Source organism: Dermochelys coriacea, chromosome 24 (assembly GCF_009764565.3).
Source record: "Dermochelys coriacea isolate rDerCor1 chromosome 24, rDerCor1.pri.v4, whole genome shotgun sequence".
NCBI classification, from domain to species: domain Eukaryota; kingdom Metazoa; phylum Chordata; order Testudines; family Dermochelyidae; genus Dermochelys; species Dermochelys coriacea.
Genome location: NC_050091.1, coordinates 9,746,180 through 9,761,201, shown reverse-complemented (window position 1 = coordinate 9,761,201; position 15,022 = coordinate 9,746,180). Strand labels below are relative to the sequence as shown.

At 57.8% G+C, this 15,022-nt stretch overlaps 1 protein-coding gene across 1 annotated transcript in view; it reads right to left on the bottom strand.

Annotated features, from left to right (window-relative positions):
• Nucleotides 1-8,297: 8,297 nt before the first annotated feature.
• The window catches only part of LOC119847680 (sodium/potassium-transporting ATPase subunit alpha-2), a 33,611-nt gene continuing 26,886 nt past the window's right edge, over nt 8,298-15,022 (bottom strand). The window contains exons 16-23 of the mRNA XM_038382632.2: nt 14,205-14,373; nt 13,495-13,649; nt 12,003-12,126; nt 11,239-11,384; nt 10,894-11,024; nt 10,319-10,420; nt 9,386-9,477; nt 8,298-8,926 (exon numbers count right to left, since the gene is read on the bottom strand). Of these exons, the coding sequence (XP_038238560.1) occupies nt 8,898-8,926; nt 9,386-9,477; nt 10,319-10,420; nt 10,894-11,024; nt 11,239-11,384; nt 12,003-12,126; nt 13,495-13,649; nt 14,205-14,373 (948 nt within the window). The 3' untranslated portion in view covers nt 8,298-8,897. The remainder of the gene's footprint in view (nt 8,927-9,385; nt 9,478-10,318; nt 10,421-10,893; nt 11,025-11,238; nt 11,385-12,002; nt 12,127-13,494; nt 13,650-14,204; nt 14,374-15,022) is intronic.

Sequence of the window (15,022 nt, the reverse complement as noted above, 5' to 3'; positions counted from 1 at the left end):
GGCAATAAGATATTCTCCATCATATTTTCTATCTCTTTTTTAATGATTCCTAACATCCCATTTGCTTTTTTGACTGCCGCTGCACACTTCATGGACGTCTTCAGAGAACTATCCACTCTCAGTCAGTGCTGACCCAATGCCCTAGGGGGCAGGAAGGTCAGTGGGGGAGCTCTCCCCTCACAGTCAGCAGTGACTCCAATGTCCGAGTGCCGCACTACGGGGTGCTGTGCTGCAGAGAGCGGACTGAGGGCTGTGTCTGGTTGTTCCAATCTGTTGTGGTCTCTAGAGATCTCAAAGCACTTTTCCCAAGAGCTGTGGCATTGACTCCAAATCTACCTGGGATAATTCCATTCTGTCTCCCTAGCACCCCCTGCAGTTTCAGATGGATACAGGTGGTTTCTTCTTCCCTCCCTGTCCTAAGATGATATGCCGCACTGTTGTGTTCCCACCCCAGAGGTAGCTGCATTTCAATGATCAGAGAAGTGACTGATTTGGACTCCACTAAGGCCAAAGGTGCAATAGAAATGAAATGTGTTATTATTGCCATCATGGGGAGCAGAAAAGGGTAGGCATTTCTGGCACCCTGCAGATTTCAAAGGGCCCAGGGATTCTTTCCACTGCAGCTTGCATGTCCAACCATTTTCCCTTGCTCTTTTTAAAGGCATAGAAAGGGTTAAATGATCATTTAGGTGCAGGCCTGTCAAACTGTCAGGTTTTTATTTGTGAAGGGAGCAGGGGGAGGTATAAAGCCAAAAGGGGGAGAGGAAATTTAGTGTGGATTTTCAAGGACAACTTTCAGTGAAAACAGTGGTGTGGTTTTCACTGGAATCCTTTCCCTGCTGGATTGGAGACCCAAACACAACAGCCTTTGGCTGAGAACCAGGAAGTGAAACTGACCAGCCTGTCATTGTGTGAAAAGGCCAAAAGTAATCAAAGAGCCTAAGTCATCCCGGGAAATTGGGGTTCATTAAAGATGATCTCCAAGTTTTTCTTCCCCGCACACAGAGATGAGGGGACTCTGCTTTTAATTTACCAGCTTCATGTTGCTTGTGTTGCCTTTAAGGATATTCAAGAAAATAAATCACTCAGAATTGGTAACTCTGGCTAGATGTCAGAGGGGTTTAGGTGCCTACAGATGCAGATGGGCGCCTCATGGGAGTTTCTAAAGCGCCGAGGGGTGGGATTCACAAGGGAGATGTAGGCGCCTAATGCTTCATTCCAACATTTAGGCACCACTGGCATTGACAACTCCCTGCTCAGCTGCTTCCTGACCTTATAGGGGCCAAAAGTTCCTCGGCGCCTGAATTTCCACCATTAAAGTCCCTGAGGCACCTAAATTTCAGTAGTTGGACCCACACAGAGATCCTGACACCCTCCCCAAGCACCTAACTCGCTTTCGAGCCCCAGTGGGATTCACAAACTAGGCAGCCCATGGGGGGGGGAACCACTAGACATGCTTTGAGCACATTGAAACCCCACAGAAGAGCCACAAGTGGAGATGACCACCTGCCCCCGCTCCCCACCCTGACTTTATATCCTTTAGTTCAGTGCATGGAGCACCCAGCCAGGATTGGGAGGTGCCGGTTCAAACCCCCCCTTTGCCTCATGTGAAGATGGAAGAGCCAAGACTGAACTTGGCTCTCCCAGAGGACAGCCCTCACTACGGGACATCTGGGGGCAGCGTTCTTGAGCAATCCTGGTGGAGCTGTTCCACCAGGGCTCTCACATCCTGGAGCACTGGGATCAAAGTGACAATGGGACCAAGGTGGGTCTAATCCCCCCTGGGTTAAAGGAGATAACGCTGCTATTCCGAAGGGTCACTGTAAGGGTAACGCAGCAACTCTGCTTCCTCACACTCGCTTTGGGATTATTGCTCGTGCTGCTTTCCCAGTTCAATTCCCTCCAGTCTAACAAGGAACTTCTGTTCCTTCAGCTGCCCCCTCCCAACGGGGACGACCACAGCCCTTGGGAAAGGGCTGGAGAGAGGCCACACGCTTAGCTCCAGTGGGAAGATCACACAGAGAGTCTATGGCAGAGCCAGCAATTGAACCCTGATCTCCTGAGTGCCATCCTGGTGCCTTCGCCACAAGCCCCCTCCACCCCTCAGTCTCCGGTGGCAGCGTTAGCACGAGGCCTTCCATGTAGGAGGGTGACATCTGTGGCTTGCTGTGGGGCTGTTTCTGGACCCCAAGCATTGGCGGCGAGAATGTGGGCGTCTTCAACCTACACATCTTTCCCCTACGAGGCACATGCGATGTGATCAGAACAGTTTGTGGTGTCAAAAAACAAAGAGGTAGAAAGTGCCATAAACAAACTGCCCTGCGGCCCCTTGTCTCATCCTTGCTTTGGAAGCTCTCTGGGGCAGAGCATAGCTTTTCCTTGTGTGTGCGCAGCGCCCAGCACAACGGGGCCCCCCATCTTCACTGGGGCCACGACGCAAATCGTGAGAACTTCTGGGCTGCTCTGGTGAGACTGGCCCCTCTGCGGGCAGGAAGACGAGCCTGGCAAAGGGCAGATTTCTCTCTGACAGGACCCCGTTATTGGCCTAAGTGAATCCTTCCATGCACTGGCCATGGCTTTGCAACGTGTAAATTGATCGCAGCCACTGGCACGATTTAGCACCCATGTGCAGTACTTCTGGCTTTGCAGACCCTGCAGGAGCCTTGAACCCCCCCTCCCCCGGGCTCTGGGGCAAAGCGAGTCGGGGGAAGGGAATGCCAGGTGCCCCACTGTGACTGCCTGTGGACAGATGGCGTGGGGCAGGTCGCACAGCTCTCGCTGGTCTTTAAGGCAAGCTATGCCCTGGCTCTATTTATAGCCCAACAGCTGCTCTTATTTTAATCAGTGTGAAATGCCTTGGGCCCTGGCAGCAGGCGCGAGGGGTTTCAGCTCTTTCTGCTGACCCAGAGACTTAGTTTTACATCGACAGCCCAGCTTCTCTTACCAGCACGAGTGCTCGGGCAGCAGCATCACCTGAGGCGCCATTGCCAGGGTGGGATCTATGCTGCTGGAGCCACGAGTTGAAGGGTGGGAGCTGCATTGCAGAGCCCAATGGGCACAGGGCCCACAGCATTTGCACCTCATGGCAGGGGCAGGGGCGGGGCTGCTCTCAGGGGAGGAGATGCTGGAGGGAGAGAATGGGAGGAGAAGGGCTGAAGAGCAATGCTTTGGCAGGGGGATCCTCCCCGTCCTGTCATCCCACACCCTTACCCCATCCCCCACAAACCCTCATCCCTACCCCATCCCATCCCCCACGAGTCCTCACCCTTGCTTCTACCCTCCACTTCCCAGCCAGCCCTCACCCCCATCCCCCATCGCCCCCTCCCCTATTCTTGCCAGCCTTCACTCCACTCACCTGCTCCCATCCCCAATCTACCTGCCAGCCCCTCCTGTCAGTCCCAACGCCCCATCCCCATCCAGCCTCCGCCTTCTCTCTGAACTGCCTTTGCCCCCTTCACCTCGCCCGTCCCTCCCACATCTTCCATTCCACAACTTCTTCCTCCTCCTCCCTTCCAAACCCCTGCCCCCAGTCCCCCTGCCCAATCCCCCTCACGTTTACCCCATCCCTCCAGTGATTGCTGAACACCTATCAAGAGCCCAGCCCAGGCCCTTGGCAGGGGCCTAAAGGCATGTGATGGGTGGGGCTGGCAGGAGGCAATAGGCAGGGGCCCAATGGCATGTGAATGGTAGGGCTGGCTCACTGCAGATGTGCTCCCCCCACATTGCCAGGAGAGTATTATACACAGCCCCCGCCTCACAGCCAGAGATGCCCATGAGCAGCCCATGGTGGGAGGTGCCTCCTGCTGAGATGCTCTGGGGAGGGGAGACGGTGGCCCCCATGCAATGGAATGCTACGCTGTATAGACTGTTCAGAGGTGAGGTGGCACCTTATTTAACCAGACCTCAGCCAGACTGGGCAGAGCATTAAGGGATCTTATGATGAATACATCTGGGGTGGATAAGCGAGCTCTGTAGCCAGGCGAGATCTGGTACAGAGGAACATGACATGATGTCAGGAGTAAACTATGAAAAAACCAGAAGGAAAACAGCAACAAAGGTTGCAGAATCTCATCAACACATCGCTCTTCAAGGCCCCAGAGAACTTAAACTTTGACAAACCTTCACAATGGACAGACTGGAAGCCTTACTTGACAAGATTTTGCATTGCTACAAAGCTGCATAAGAAACTGGAGACATGCAGGTATCATCCGTAATTTATGCCTGGGGGAAGCAGGCAGAGCATATCTTTAAATCCTTTGACTGTAATGAAGGCAGTCACAAATGAAAGGGTTCTGGCAATTGTTGATGCATACTTTACACCTCAGAAAAATGTGGTTTATGAAAGAACATGTTTTCACTAGAGAATTCAAGGGCCAGGGGAAATGTTGAATGTTTTATAAGAGCTCTGCAGACATTGGCTGTCATTTTGAAAATGCAAAACATGAAAATATTAGAGACAGGCTAGTTATTGGGTTAACAGATAAAAACCTTTCTCTGCAGCAACAGCTGAAGAGAGATTTAACTCTAGCCACAGCTATTCAAATAGCAAAGCAGTCTGAGCAGGTGACACAGCAAACCAAGAGCAACTTGCCAAACTTGAAAAAGAAGAAATTAGCTTAGAAGCTGTTAATAGATGCAGTATGAGTGCTAAGTCATTCCTATAAGACCTGACGCAAGGAGAGAGAACTCCCAGGCCAAGAGGGACGAATTCCAGCCTACAGGCACAAGGTGTAGAAAAAGTCATATCCCAAGAGATGATGCATGTCCCGCTAGAGGTGCATGGTGTAATAAATGCATGAAATATGGACATTTTGCCCCTCTTTGCTGAACCAAATTAGTCAGGGATTTGATTCATATTAAAGACCATCAAGAGCCATTGTTTCCAGGATCTAACACTTATGATGACACAGAGCCTGCCTGGAGAGTGAAATTGAATATTCCTGGCAATACTATTGACTTAAAATTGACTCAAGAGCTGACATCACAGTCACCTCAGAAGGGCCTTCCAATCACCTTCAACCACTCCCAGAGCTGAAGTCTAGCCCGGACTAACACTGAAGGGATTCTGAACTTCATGGGCCAGTTCACCACAGAAACAACTTACAAAAACAAAAGCTATGCATTCAGAGTGCATGTGATCAAAGGATCACAGACCAACAACCTTCTGAGCCACAGTGTGGCAGCCATGATGATGCCTAGTGAGAAAGTTGGAAGAATTCAGTGGAATATTTGATTAACTTGGACTTCTGAAAGGAAATCCAGGACAAATCACCTGAAGAGACAAAGCTGAGCCATATAATGTACATGCACCTAGCAGGATTCCTATCCCATTACTTCATAAAGTGCAAACTGAGTTAAAGAGAATGGAGCTAACTAGCATAATTGAGAAAATCTCTGAGCCAGCAGTGCACCCCAATGGTACCGGTTATAAAAAAAATGTAAAAATATAAATCTGTGTGGATCTTAAAAGACTTAATGAAGCAGTTGTAAGAGAAAAATATATCTTCCCAACACTGGATGATTTCCTCTCCAAAGTGAAAGGAGTCCCAGTATTCATAGAACCACAAATTAGAAGGGACTGCAAGGGTCATCTAGTCTCACATCCTGCCAAGATGCAGGATTTGTTGTGTCTAAACCATCCAAGACAGATGGCTCCCTGGCCTCCTTTTGAAAACCTCCAGTGAAGGAGCTTCTCCAAGCTGGATGCCTTGAGCGGATTCTGGCAAATTTCTTTAGCCAAGAAAGTGCTAAACTGATTCCACTGATCACACCCTTTGGGAGATTTTGCTTTTGATGATCACCTTTTGGGATTGCCAGTGCACCTGAAATTTTCCAAAGAGAAATGGCAGCACTGTTAGTAGATACAAATGGAGTTGTAGTTTTCATGGACACTAGTCTGATGTATGGATCTTCGATGGAAGAACCACACCAAAAACCACAACGAAGTCCGAAGCCTCATCAGTCAGGCTGGATTCAAGGTAAACAAAAAAAATGCATTTTCTGCCTATCCCAAATCGAGTTTTTGGAACAGACCAGATGGAATCAGTCCTAGCCCTGAGAAAGTAAAAGCAATTTGAGAATTGAATGTACCAGAACTGAGAGGTATAGTAGGGATGGTAAAGTACCTTGGTTGAGACCTCCAAGATCTACCTACAGTTTTCTTATAGAAAAAGAATTCAGAGTCCAGATCACATGTGATCGAGACCGACAATGGAGAGTTCAGCAGCAATTATCAGCATCTAGAGTTTGCTCCTCAGAAAGAACAATCAGCAAAGCAAACTCTGCAGATGGCAGATGCAGATCAAGAAGGCTGACAAACCGACCAGAGCCAGTCGTAACTAATGGACAGCCAGATGACCAAGTGGTTCCATGATCAGGTTCTGTAATTTGGAAACCAGCACGATTCAGAGACACTCAACAGCCTGATCCGTACTGAACTTCAAAGAGAGCGTGGCCGGGTAACTATGGTAAATAATGGGAATGTAGAACTTAAAGAGGGAGAGGAAATGGGACGTTAAACTGTATCATACCGTTCAGCCACTAGGTACAACACTGTATTGCAACAGGCCTCAGCCATGCCTGGCGGAGGACACTGAGCCCAGCTGGGGTGACCTGCCTCTGGTACCAAGGAACATGACACACTCGTGCTGCCCTCGAGAGGCTCAAGGGTGAGGGCTGGACGTGCTCCCTGTTAGCCCAGAGGCAGAGGTGATGGAGCCAGAAGCCAAGTCCCATGTTCTAGTCCCTGCTTCCCAAGCAGGCTTGTGGCTGTGACTGGCTGTGGAGCTGAAGGAACTCTGAGGCAGGAAGGGGTTAAATTACTTTTATTGCACATCTTCGACATACGAGGCGCCTGCTTTTGGGGGCTCCTCTGCCCCTCCACCTCGAGCCCAGAGCAGTGACCAGACTCCCTGGACCCTCCCTCTGCCACATGGGGCAGTGACCAGACCCCCTCTCCCCTCCCCTCTGCCCAGAACAGTGACCAGATCCCCAGCCCCCTCACCCCCACCCAGGGCAGTGACCAGACCACCTGCCCCCTCACCCAGAGCAATGACCAGACGCCCTGCCCCCTCACCCCCACCCAGAGCAGTGACCAGACCCCCTGCCTTCCCACCCAGGGCAGTGTTGCCCCAGCAAACAACCCCCCAGCACCCCCACCCAGTGGTGTGTGGGGGCTGGGGATCTGCTCGCAGCCTTGGGGAGCCACTACATGCCAGGCCTGGGGGTAGGGTGACCACCTTTGCTTTCCAAAAGCAAAAGTGGGATACATGCAGGAGCCCCGCCCCTCTCCCTGGCTCCACCCCCTGCTCCTCCTCTTCCCTCTCAAGGCCCTGCCCCCTGGCCAGGCCAGAAGCCAGCCCCAGGCTGTGGTAAGAGCCATGCAGGGAGCACAGGCTGCTGCAGGGAGCCCAGCGCCTCCACCTGCCCTGAGTGAGGGGCTGGGGTGCTTGAGAGCATCTTGTGTCCCTGCCTCCTGGCATGTGCTGCCCAGGCAGGTGCAGGGTCTGGGGCTCCCCAGAGCAGCCCGGGCTCCCTGGGTGGCTCTTACTATGGCCCAGCTCCAGCTTTCAGCCTGCCCGGGGGGGGCACCTCAGGGGGTGGGGAGGAGGAGCGGGGGGGGCCTTGTAGCAATAGGGATGCTAAGGCCTACCTCAGCCCCACAGCACTGGAAAGAGGCTGGCACCCCCCCGAGCCTGTCCCGGGACCGGTGCTTGAACTCTGCATTTCGGGACTGTCCTGCCTGATTCGGGACAGGTGGTCACCCTAAGTGAGCTGTAGCTCACGAAAGCTTATGCTCTAATAAATTTGTTAGTCTCTAAGGTGCCACAAGTACTCCTTTTCTTTTTGCGAATACAGACTAACACGGCTGCTACTCTGAACCCTACCTGGGGGTGCCTTTCATCCTCACACCCATAGGTGCTGACTTCTGCTCGCGCCGGTGGGCACTCGACCCCCTCAGCTGTTTGGCAGCGGCAAGCGCTGGGAGGTAGGCGGAGGAGCGGGGACGCGGCGAGCTCAGGGGAGGAGGCGGAGGTGAGGTGCGGGGGGCAGGGAGGGGAGCTTGGCTGCCGGTGGGTGCAGAGGATCCACTAATTTTTCCCCCTGGGCATAGGCGCCAACTTTTCACGGCACCGGTGGGTGCTCGCGCCCCTCTGCCCTGGCCCTGCCCCAACTCCACCCCTGCCCTGCCCCCATTCCAACCCCTTCCCCAAATCCCCGCCCCGGCCCCACCTCCTGAGCGTGGCGTGTTCCCGCTCCTCCCCCCTCCCTCCCACAGCTTGTTACCCCGCGAACCAGGCAAGCACTGGGAGCTAGGGGGAGAAGCGGGGAAGGTGCGCTCAGGGGAGGAGGTGGAGATGAGCTGGGGCCGGGCGGGGGGAGCTGCCAGTGGGTGCAGAGCACCCACCAATTTTTCCCCGTGGGTGCTCCAACCCTGGAGCACCCATGGAGTCAGCGCCTATGCTCACACCAGGGGCACTAGCGTGCCCCACGCACACTCACTCACTCTTTCTCTGGCCAAGGGCTGCTGGCTCCAAAAAGCCTGGCTGGGACCCACCAGAGCTTGGCTCCCCTCTCTCCCCCATAGGCCCTTCCAGGGTCTCTGTGTCTTATCAAGCCACCCCCCTCCCCAGATGGACATCAGCAGGGGCCCATTGGGGTCAGGCCTGCTCCACCTACCTCCCCACCTAGCTACCAGGGCAGGGATCCGGGGTCTCATCCCCTCGTCCCGGCAGGGTTAGTGCCTACACGTTAGGTCTACACAGGACAGCCTGTGATGCTGATGCCCCCTCCCTCCCATTCTGCTCTAAGGTTTGTGGTGGTGCCAGGCGGCCTTGGCGGAGCAGCGCCCTCCCTGCCAGGCGACGTGGAGAGAGGATCCGCCTGGCCGGCCCAGCTCAGTAATACGTCTCCTTCTCCACCCAACCTGGGAAAGGAAGGGAGAAAAGCTTGTCAGTGCCAGCAAACGGGGGAGCAGGCAGACGGAGCCCCCAGCTCCAGGGCATGCGCTTGGCTGGGGGATGGCAGTGCCAGGGCAGGGTGAGAGGTACAGTGGGTCAGACATGGGCCTGGGCTGTGAGGGACATGATGTCCATTCCCTGCTTGGCACAGCCTCCCTCCAGAGCCGAGCATCTCTGCCAGCGGGCAGCTCAAGGGCCCCGATGCAAACCCAGGGCAGCAAGGCCTGTTGCCTTCTCCTCCCAGGCACCAGGTCGAAACCCTGGCCCAGGGCAGCAGGGATGGAGGGAGCTGGGGAGCTATCTGTCAGAGTGGGAGTGGGGGAGTGGATGGGTGGGAGCGGGTGGCACTGTGCGGGGCGGGGGGGCATGGCAGAGCGTGGATGGGAGGGAGGGGGGCCCATGGCACTGTGTGGGCAGGAGCTTACCGCCAGGATAACGCCGAAGGATCAGCTTCCGCACTTCATCGTACACGAAGATCAGCAGGCTGTAGGGGAAGGCGCAGAACCACCAGGTGACCCTGTGGGGAGCAGGCGGAGTGTTAGGGGCTATGCCACGGGATGATGCTCGGGGGGGGAGCAGTAGGGACCACACCAATGGGGGGACCTTACCAGGGGGGAAGTGCTAAGGACTGCACCACGGGGGGGATGGACCTGAGGAGGGAGAGCGCTAGGGGCTGCGCCGCCAGGGAGGACCCTGCCGGGGGGAGCCCTAGGGATTGCTCCGCTAGGGGGGACCCTGCTGGGGGGAGCCCTAGGGACTGTGCCACCTGGGGGGACCCTGCTGGGGGGAGCCCTAGGGACTGCGCCACCTGGGGGGGACCCTGCTGGGGGGAGTTCTAGGAACTGCGCCACCTGAGGGGACCCTGCTGGGGGGAGCCCTAGGGACTGTGCCGCCGGAGGGGACCCTGCTGGGGGGAGCCCTACGGACTGCACCACCTGGGGGGACCCTGCTGGGGGGAGCCCTAGGGACTGCGCCGCCGGGGGGACCCTGCTGGGGGGAGCCCTAGGGACTGCGCCGCCGGGGGGACCCTGCTGGGGGGAGCCCTAGGGACTGCGCCACCTGGGGGGGACCCTGCCGGAGGGAGCTCTAGGGACTGCGCCGCCGGGGGGACCCTGCTGGGCGGAGCTCTAGGGACTCTGCTGCTGGGGGGACTCTGAAGCACGGGAGGGCGGGGGAGCATTAGGGACCGCGCTGCTGGGGAGACCCTGTGGGGGTGGAGGCTGGATTGCGCCACTCGGTGACTGTGCTGGGGAAAGGGAGCCTGGCCGAGGCACGGGCCCATCACCCCGCGATGGGGACAGCAGCTCCCTGCTGTCTGTGCCCTTCAGGGCCCTGCCCCATGGCCGTGTGTCACTCACTTGAGCGGGTACATCCGCAGCGCCACTCCCATGCCAGGGCAGTAGGACAGGAAGGCAGCCAAGGCCGTCTCTTCGAGGAGACCAAAAATCAGAATTTTGTTCCTGGAGTGGAGAAGTACACAACACAGGAAATGGGGGTCAGCAACTCCCTCCAAGCCCTGGCTCCAGCCTGCGGCAGCCCACAAAGAGGTGCAAGGAGTCCCAGGGACAGAGGGCTTTGGGTGGGGGATTATGGGCGGGGGGCTTCGGTGTGTGCTGAGGGGGGCTGGGCAAAGCCAGCTGGGATCAGGAATTTGCCCACCCAGGAGGCGCGAGCAGAACCGCTGGCTTACGGCTCATCTGAGTGATGGATTGGCCAGTGGCACAGTGCCCACTAGTGCCACGCTGGGGCCGGCACTGCTTGCAAGCAGGGAGCCCCCTACTGAGCCCCCCACTCCACTTCCTGCAGTGCAGCTCCCCTTGGGGCACTGGGCCAAGCCTGCCCTCCCCTGTCACCACATGGGGACATAAGTCCTGCAGCTCCTGTGTGAGCAGAAGGGTGCAGGACTGAGGGGGGTGGGTGGGCTGGGACTCACTTCATGCCCTGCTGGAAGACGGAGTTCCTCCGGGTCTTGCAGATGATGAGGTCGGCCCACTGCACCACCACGATGCTGGCGAAGAAGGCCGTGTGGCAGGTGAACTCCACCACCTTGCGCTGCTCATAGGTCTGCGGGGACAGGGACGGGACACTGGGCACGAGGGAGGGCAGCTGGCTCCCTCGGGCACCAAGACCCCTCTCCCCACACCACACAGGCGGCCCCTCAGTGGTACCCTGTCCCCCAGCTGCGAGGGGGGCTGATGGGAGCTCTGCAAATGCTGCAGGGGGAGAAATGGGGCCCCGCCTGTCCCCCCCGCCCCCGGCTCCCCGGGGCCGCACTCACCCACTCCTGCCCGTAGCTGTCCTCCAGGTCATTTTTGGAGCGGTCGTCCCAATCCAGGCGGATGCCCAGCAGGGTGGACGGCAGGAACCCGTTCTCCGCCAAGATCACAAAGTAGGTGAAAAACCCACCCAGAGCCTGGATCATACCTGGGGGGGGGTGGCAGAGTAGGCGGGAAGGGCGGCAGAGAGAGAGAAGGAGAGACCCGTAAATGCTCCTTCCTTCCTGGTTGTCCAGTACCAGCCGGAACCGCGAAGGAGCCAGTCGCTCTCCATGGACCCGCCCAGCACCCCGGCCGCTCGGCATGGCCTGTCAGCGTTGCGGGCGGCTCACTCCCAACTGGGGCATGGCTCAGCTGACGGGCCAGAGCCCCGCACAGGCTGGATCGGCTGCAAGGGCAAGGCCCTCGCCCCCAGGAGCCTCCTGGGCTGCACACGGTTACTTCAGCAGGGGTGAGGGGCCTCACCTGGGCTGCTGCACCAGAGCTGTGCATCTCACCTGGATGGTGCCACCTCTGGCAGCACAGCGCCCCCTGCTGCCACGCTGGGGTACTGGTCAGTGCCAACCCCCACTGCTCCCTGCAGCACAGCGCCCCCTGCTGCCACACTGGGGTACTGGTCAGTGCCAACCCCCACTGCTCCCTGAAGCACAGCGCCCCCTGCTGCCACACTGGGGTACCGGGTTCAGTACTAAGTCGTGGGAGAGCACCCTCTATTGAACCACCAGCATAGCTTCCTGCAGCCCCTGGGCTGGGGGTCTCAGCTCACCGATCTGCCCGTAGGCCATGCTGATGAGTCGCTCGTTCACCAGCTTGTCCGTCTTGGGGTTCCGCGGCTGCCTCTTCATGATGTCGCTTTCTGCGGCTTCATAGGCTAGGGAGATAGCGGGGACCTGGCAGGGCAGGAGGGGCCGGGAGTGAATGGGGCTGGGGTCCAAGGACCCCTCCTCAACAGAGCTAGGAAGCCCCTTCCTCCCGTGGCATCTTGAGGGAGGGACTCAGGGCTCAGATCCAGGCCTAAGCTCCTTATTGGGCTCCAGGCTCCAGCTCTCTGGGGATGGAGAACCCCCAGTGGCCCATCCCCCGGGGCGGAATTGTCTGGTGGTACAGCGAGGGCATCTCCAGCCTGGTTTGAACTGCCCAATAATGATGTGTCCAGGGAGGAAACGAGTCCATGGCCCCATAGACTGTGTGGCTTGGAAAGGCCGCCCGAGAGTCAGCCTCAGTTCTTCTGAGCTCACTGCAACCCCCTTGTCTTCTGGCACCTGCCCCACCTCCACTCTCCCTGCTTGGAGTCTGCAGGGTCTCCATCCCTCCAAGCCCCACTGACCTTCCTGTCCTTCCCTCCCTCCCTCTTCCATCTATCAACTGACCTGCCTGTCCTTCCCTCCATCCATCCACCCACTGACCTGCCTGTCCTTCCCTCCCTCCCCTCTTCCATCTATCCACTGACCTGCCTGTCCTTCCCTCCATCCATCCATCCACTGACCTGCCTGTCCATCCTTCCCTCCCTCTGCCCAGTGACTGCCTTGCCCATCCACCCATGCATCCATCTAGCCTATGGGTTATTCAGCTTGGATTGCCCCCATTGAAACAGGCTGAGACATGGCGGGAGGGGTATGATTTTGCCCAGCAGAGCCAGGCCAGTGCAAGGCACCTATGTGGCCATGTGGCACCAGCATGCTGCAGTCCACTCAGGGGGGCTGCGCTGTGGGCTGGGGGACTTCCATGCCATGACACTGAGCACAAACCATAGTGCAGCCAGTCTGGGATTGGTGCTACCAGCTCAAACCACCCTCTTCCCGCCACGGTGGCCCACGGCTGGGGCCTGGGATGCAGAGAGTGGGGCTCCCAGAGCCCAGGGACGGCAGAGCCCACCGCGCCATGCAAACAAAGCCAGGCTTGAATCCTCACTGCTTCCATCCCTGTGCCAGGAGGAGAAGGAGCTATTGGCCTCACTGCCTGCAGGGCCCAATCCCCACCCGGCCCCTTGGGTCCCCCAGCGGACCTGGCAGCTTGATGCAACCAGTTCTCCCTGGCACCCATGAGCCATGGGCAAGAGAAAGGGCATCCTCTGGGCTCAGCTGCGGCCAAGGCTAAGGGCAGAGGCGCTGTTAGTGCCACTCTTTGCCCCAGGGCATTGCTCTCCTCCCCCACCCCGCTCTCATTCACCCCTCCCCCATTTCCAATATCACCCCACTCCTTCCCCCATCCCATCACACCCCTGCTCCCTTCCCCCACCAGGCAGTGCCGTCCCTCACCATATCAGTGCCCAGGTCGATGCAGAGAATGGTGACGGTGCCCAGGGGCAGCGGGATATTGATGATGATGAAGAGCAGAAAGGGGGTGATCTCGGGGATGTTACTTGTCAGCGTGTAGGCAATGGATTTCTTGAGGTTATCGAAGATCAGGCGGCCTGGCAGGAGCAAGCACAGGGAGAGCAAGAGTCGTGCGACAGAGGGGCGCTGGGCAGAGGGCAAAGGTGGTAATGTGGGTGGGTGAGTGAGTGGGGGGAATGTCGTGTTGCTGCCTCTGGAAAGGCCTGGCACAATCAGGGCAGTGGCAACATCAGCTTCCTCCACTCTCAGCATACTGGGTGCCAGCCTGGCCCAAAGACAGTGACGCGGGCCAGGCTCCAAGCCCAGCAGCACCAGCCTACTCTGGCGTGGGCCGGCACACAGCTTGCTCCAGCCAGCTCGGGGAGCTTTGGGCACCCATCAGGGCTCTGTTGTTGGAGGACTGCCCCAGTGCTCCCCACAGCAAGGCAGCAGGGGGCTGATCCGGGACGGGGGCTGGGCTGGGCGAGCCAGTGCCAGGCCCATGTTCTCGGGTGCCCTGGATCCTGGTGCCTGCCTGGTGCTTGGTTGATGTCCAGGTCACAAATTGGCTGGGTTTGAGGGAGCAGGGAAAGGGATGCAGGGAGGGAGGGCACTGCCCGCCTCCCTGCCCCCACACCAGCCTGGGCGCCGACCTTCCTCCACCCCCGTCACGATGGAGGCGAAGTTGTCGTCCAGCAGGATCATGTCGGCCGCCTGCTTGGAGACGTCGGAGCCGGCGATGCCCATGGCGATGCCGATGTCGGCCTTCTTCAGGGCAGGCGAGTCGTTCACACCATCCCCTGTCACGGCCACGATGGCCCCCTAAGGAGGGAGAGGCAGGATCAGCACCAGGAGGGGGCAGTGCCAGCCCTCAAGCTGGGAGCTGGGCAGGGTGGGAGACGCCCAAGGAGAGGGCACTGGGGGGGGGTTACTAAGCAGGGGGCACTGGTTCCACTGCACAACAGTGCTGTAGGGGGTGCTGTGGGGCTGGAGGGGACGTACACCCCCAATCCTGGCCAGGTCCCTCCTACCCAGCACTGATGTTTGGGCCAAACATGGCACAAGTCACTGTATTTGCCCCGGGACTGTCACCCAATTCCCGCCACACATTGCAGGGCTTGGGGCTGGGCAGGAGGGGCTCCTGTCTCCTGCCCCGCCAAAGATGGGGCTGGTGAGTGAGTCCTTGAGCTACAAGGGGCTGCATGGGTTGGGGGTGAAAGAAAGGCTGGAGGGAACAGGACCCCTGGATTCTATTCCTAGCTCCAGGAGGAGATTGGCAGGTATTGGTCACAGCGGGGAGGCCTAGGTGTCAGGACTCCTGGGTTCTGTTTCTTACTCTGGATGGACAGGGTGGTCTAGAGGTTACAGCCGTGGGGGGCTGAGAGCCAGGGCTCCTGGGTTCTAGTCCTGATTTGGATGGGGAGTGGAGTGTAGTGGTTTGAGCAGGGCAGTTGGGAGTCAGGACTCCTGG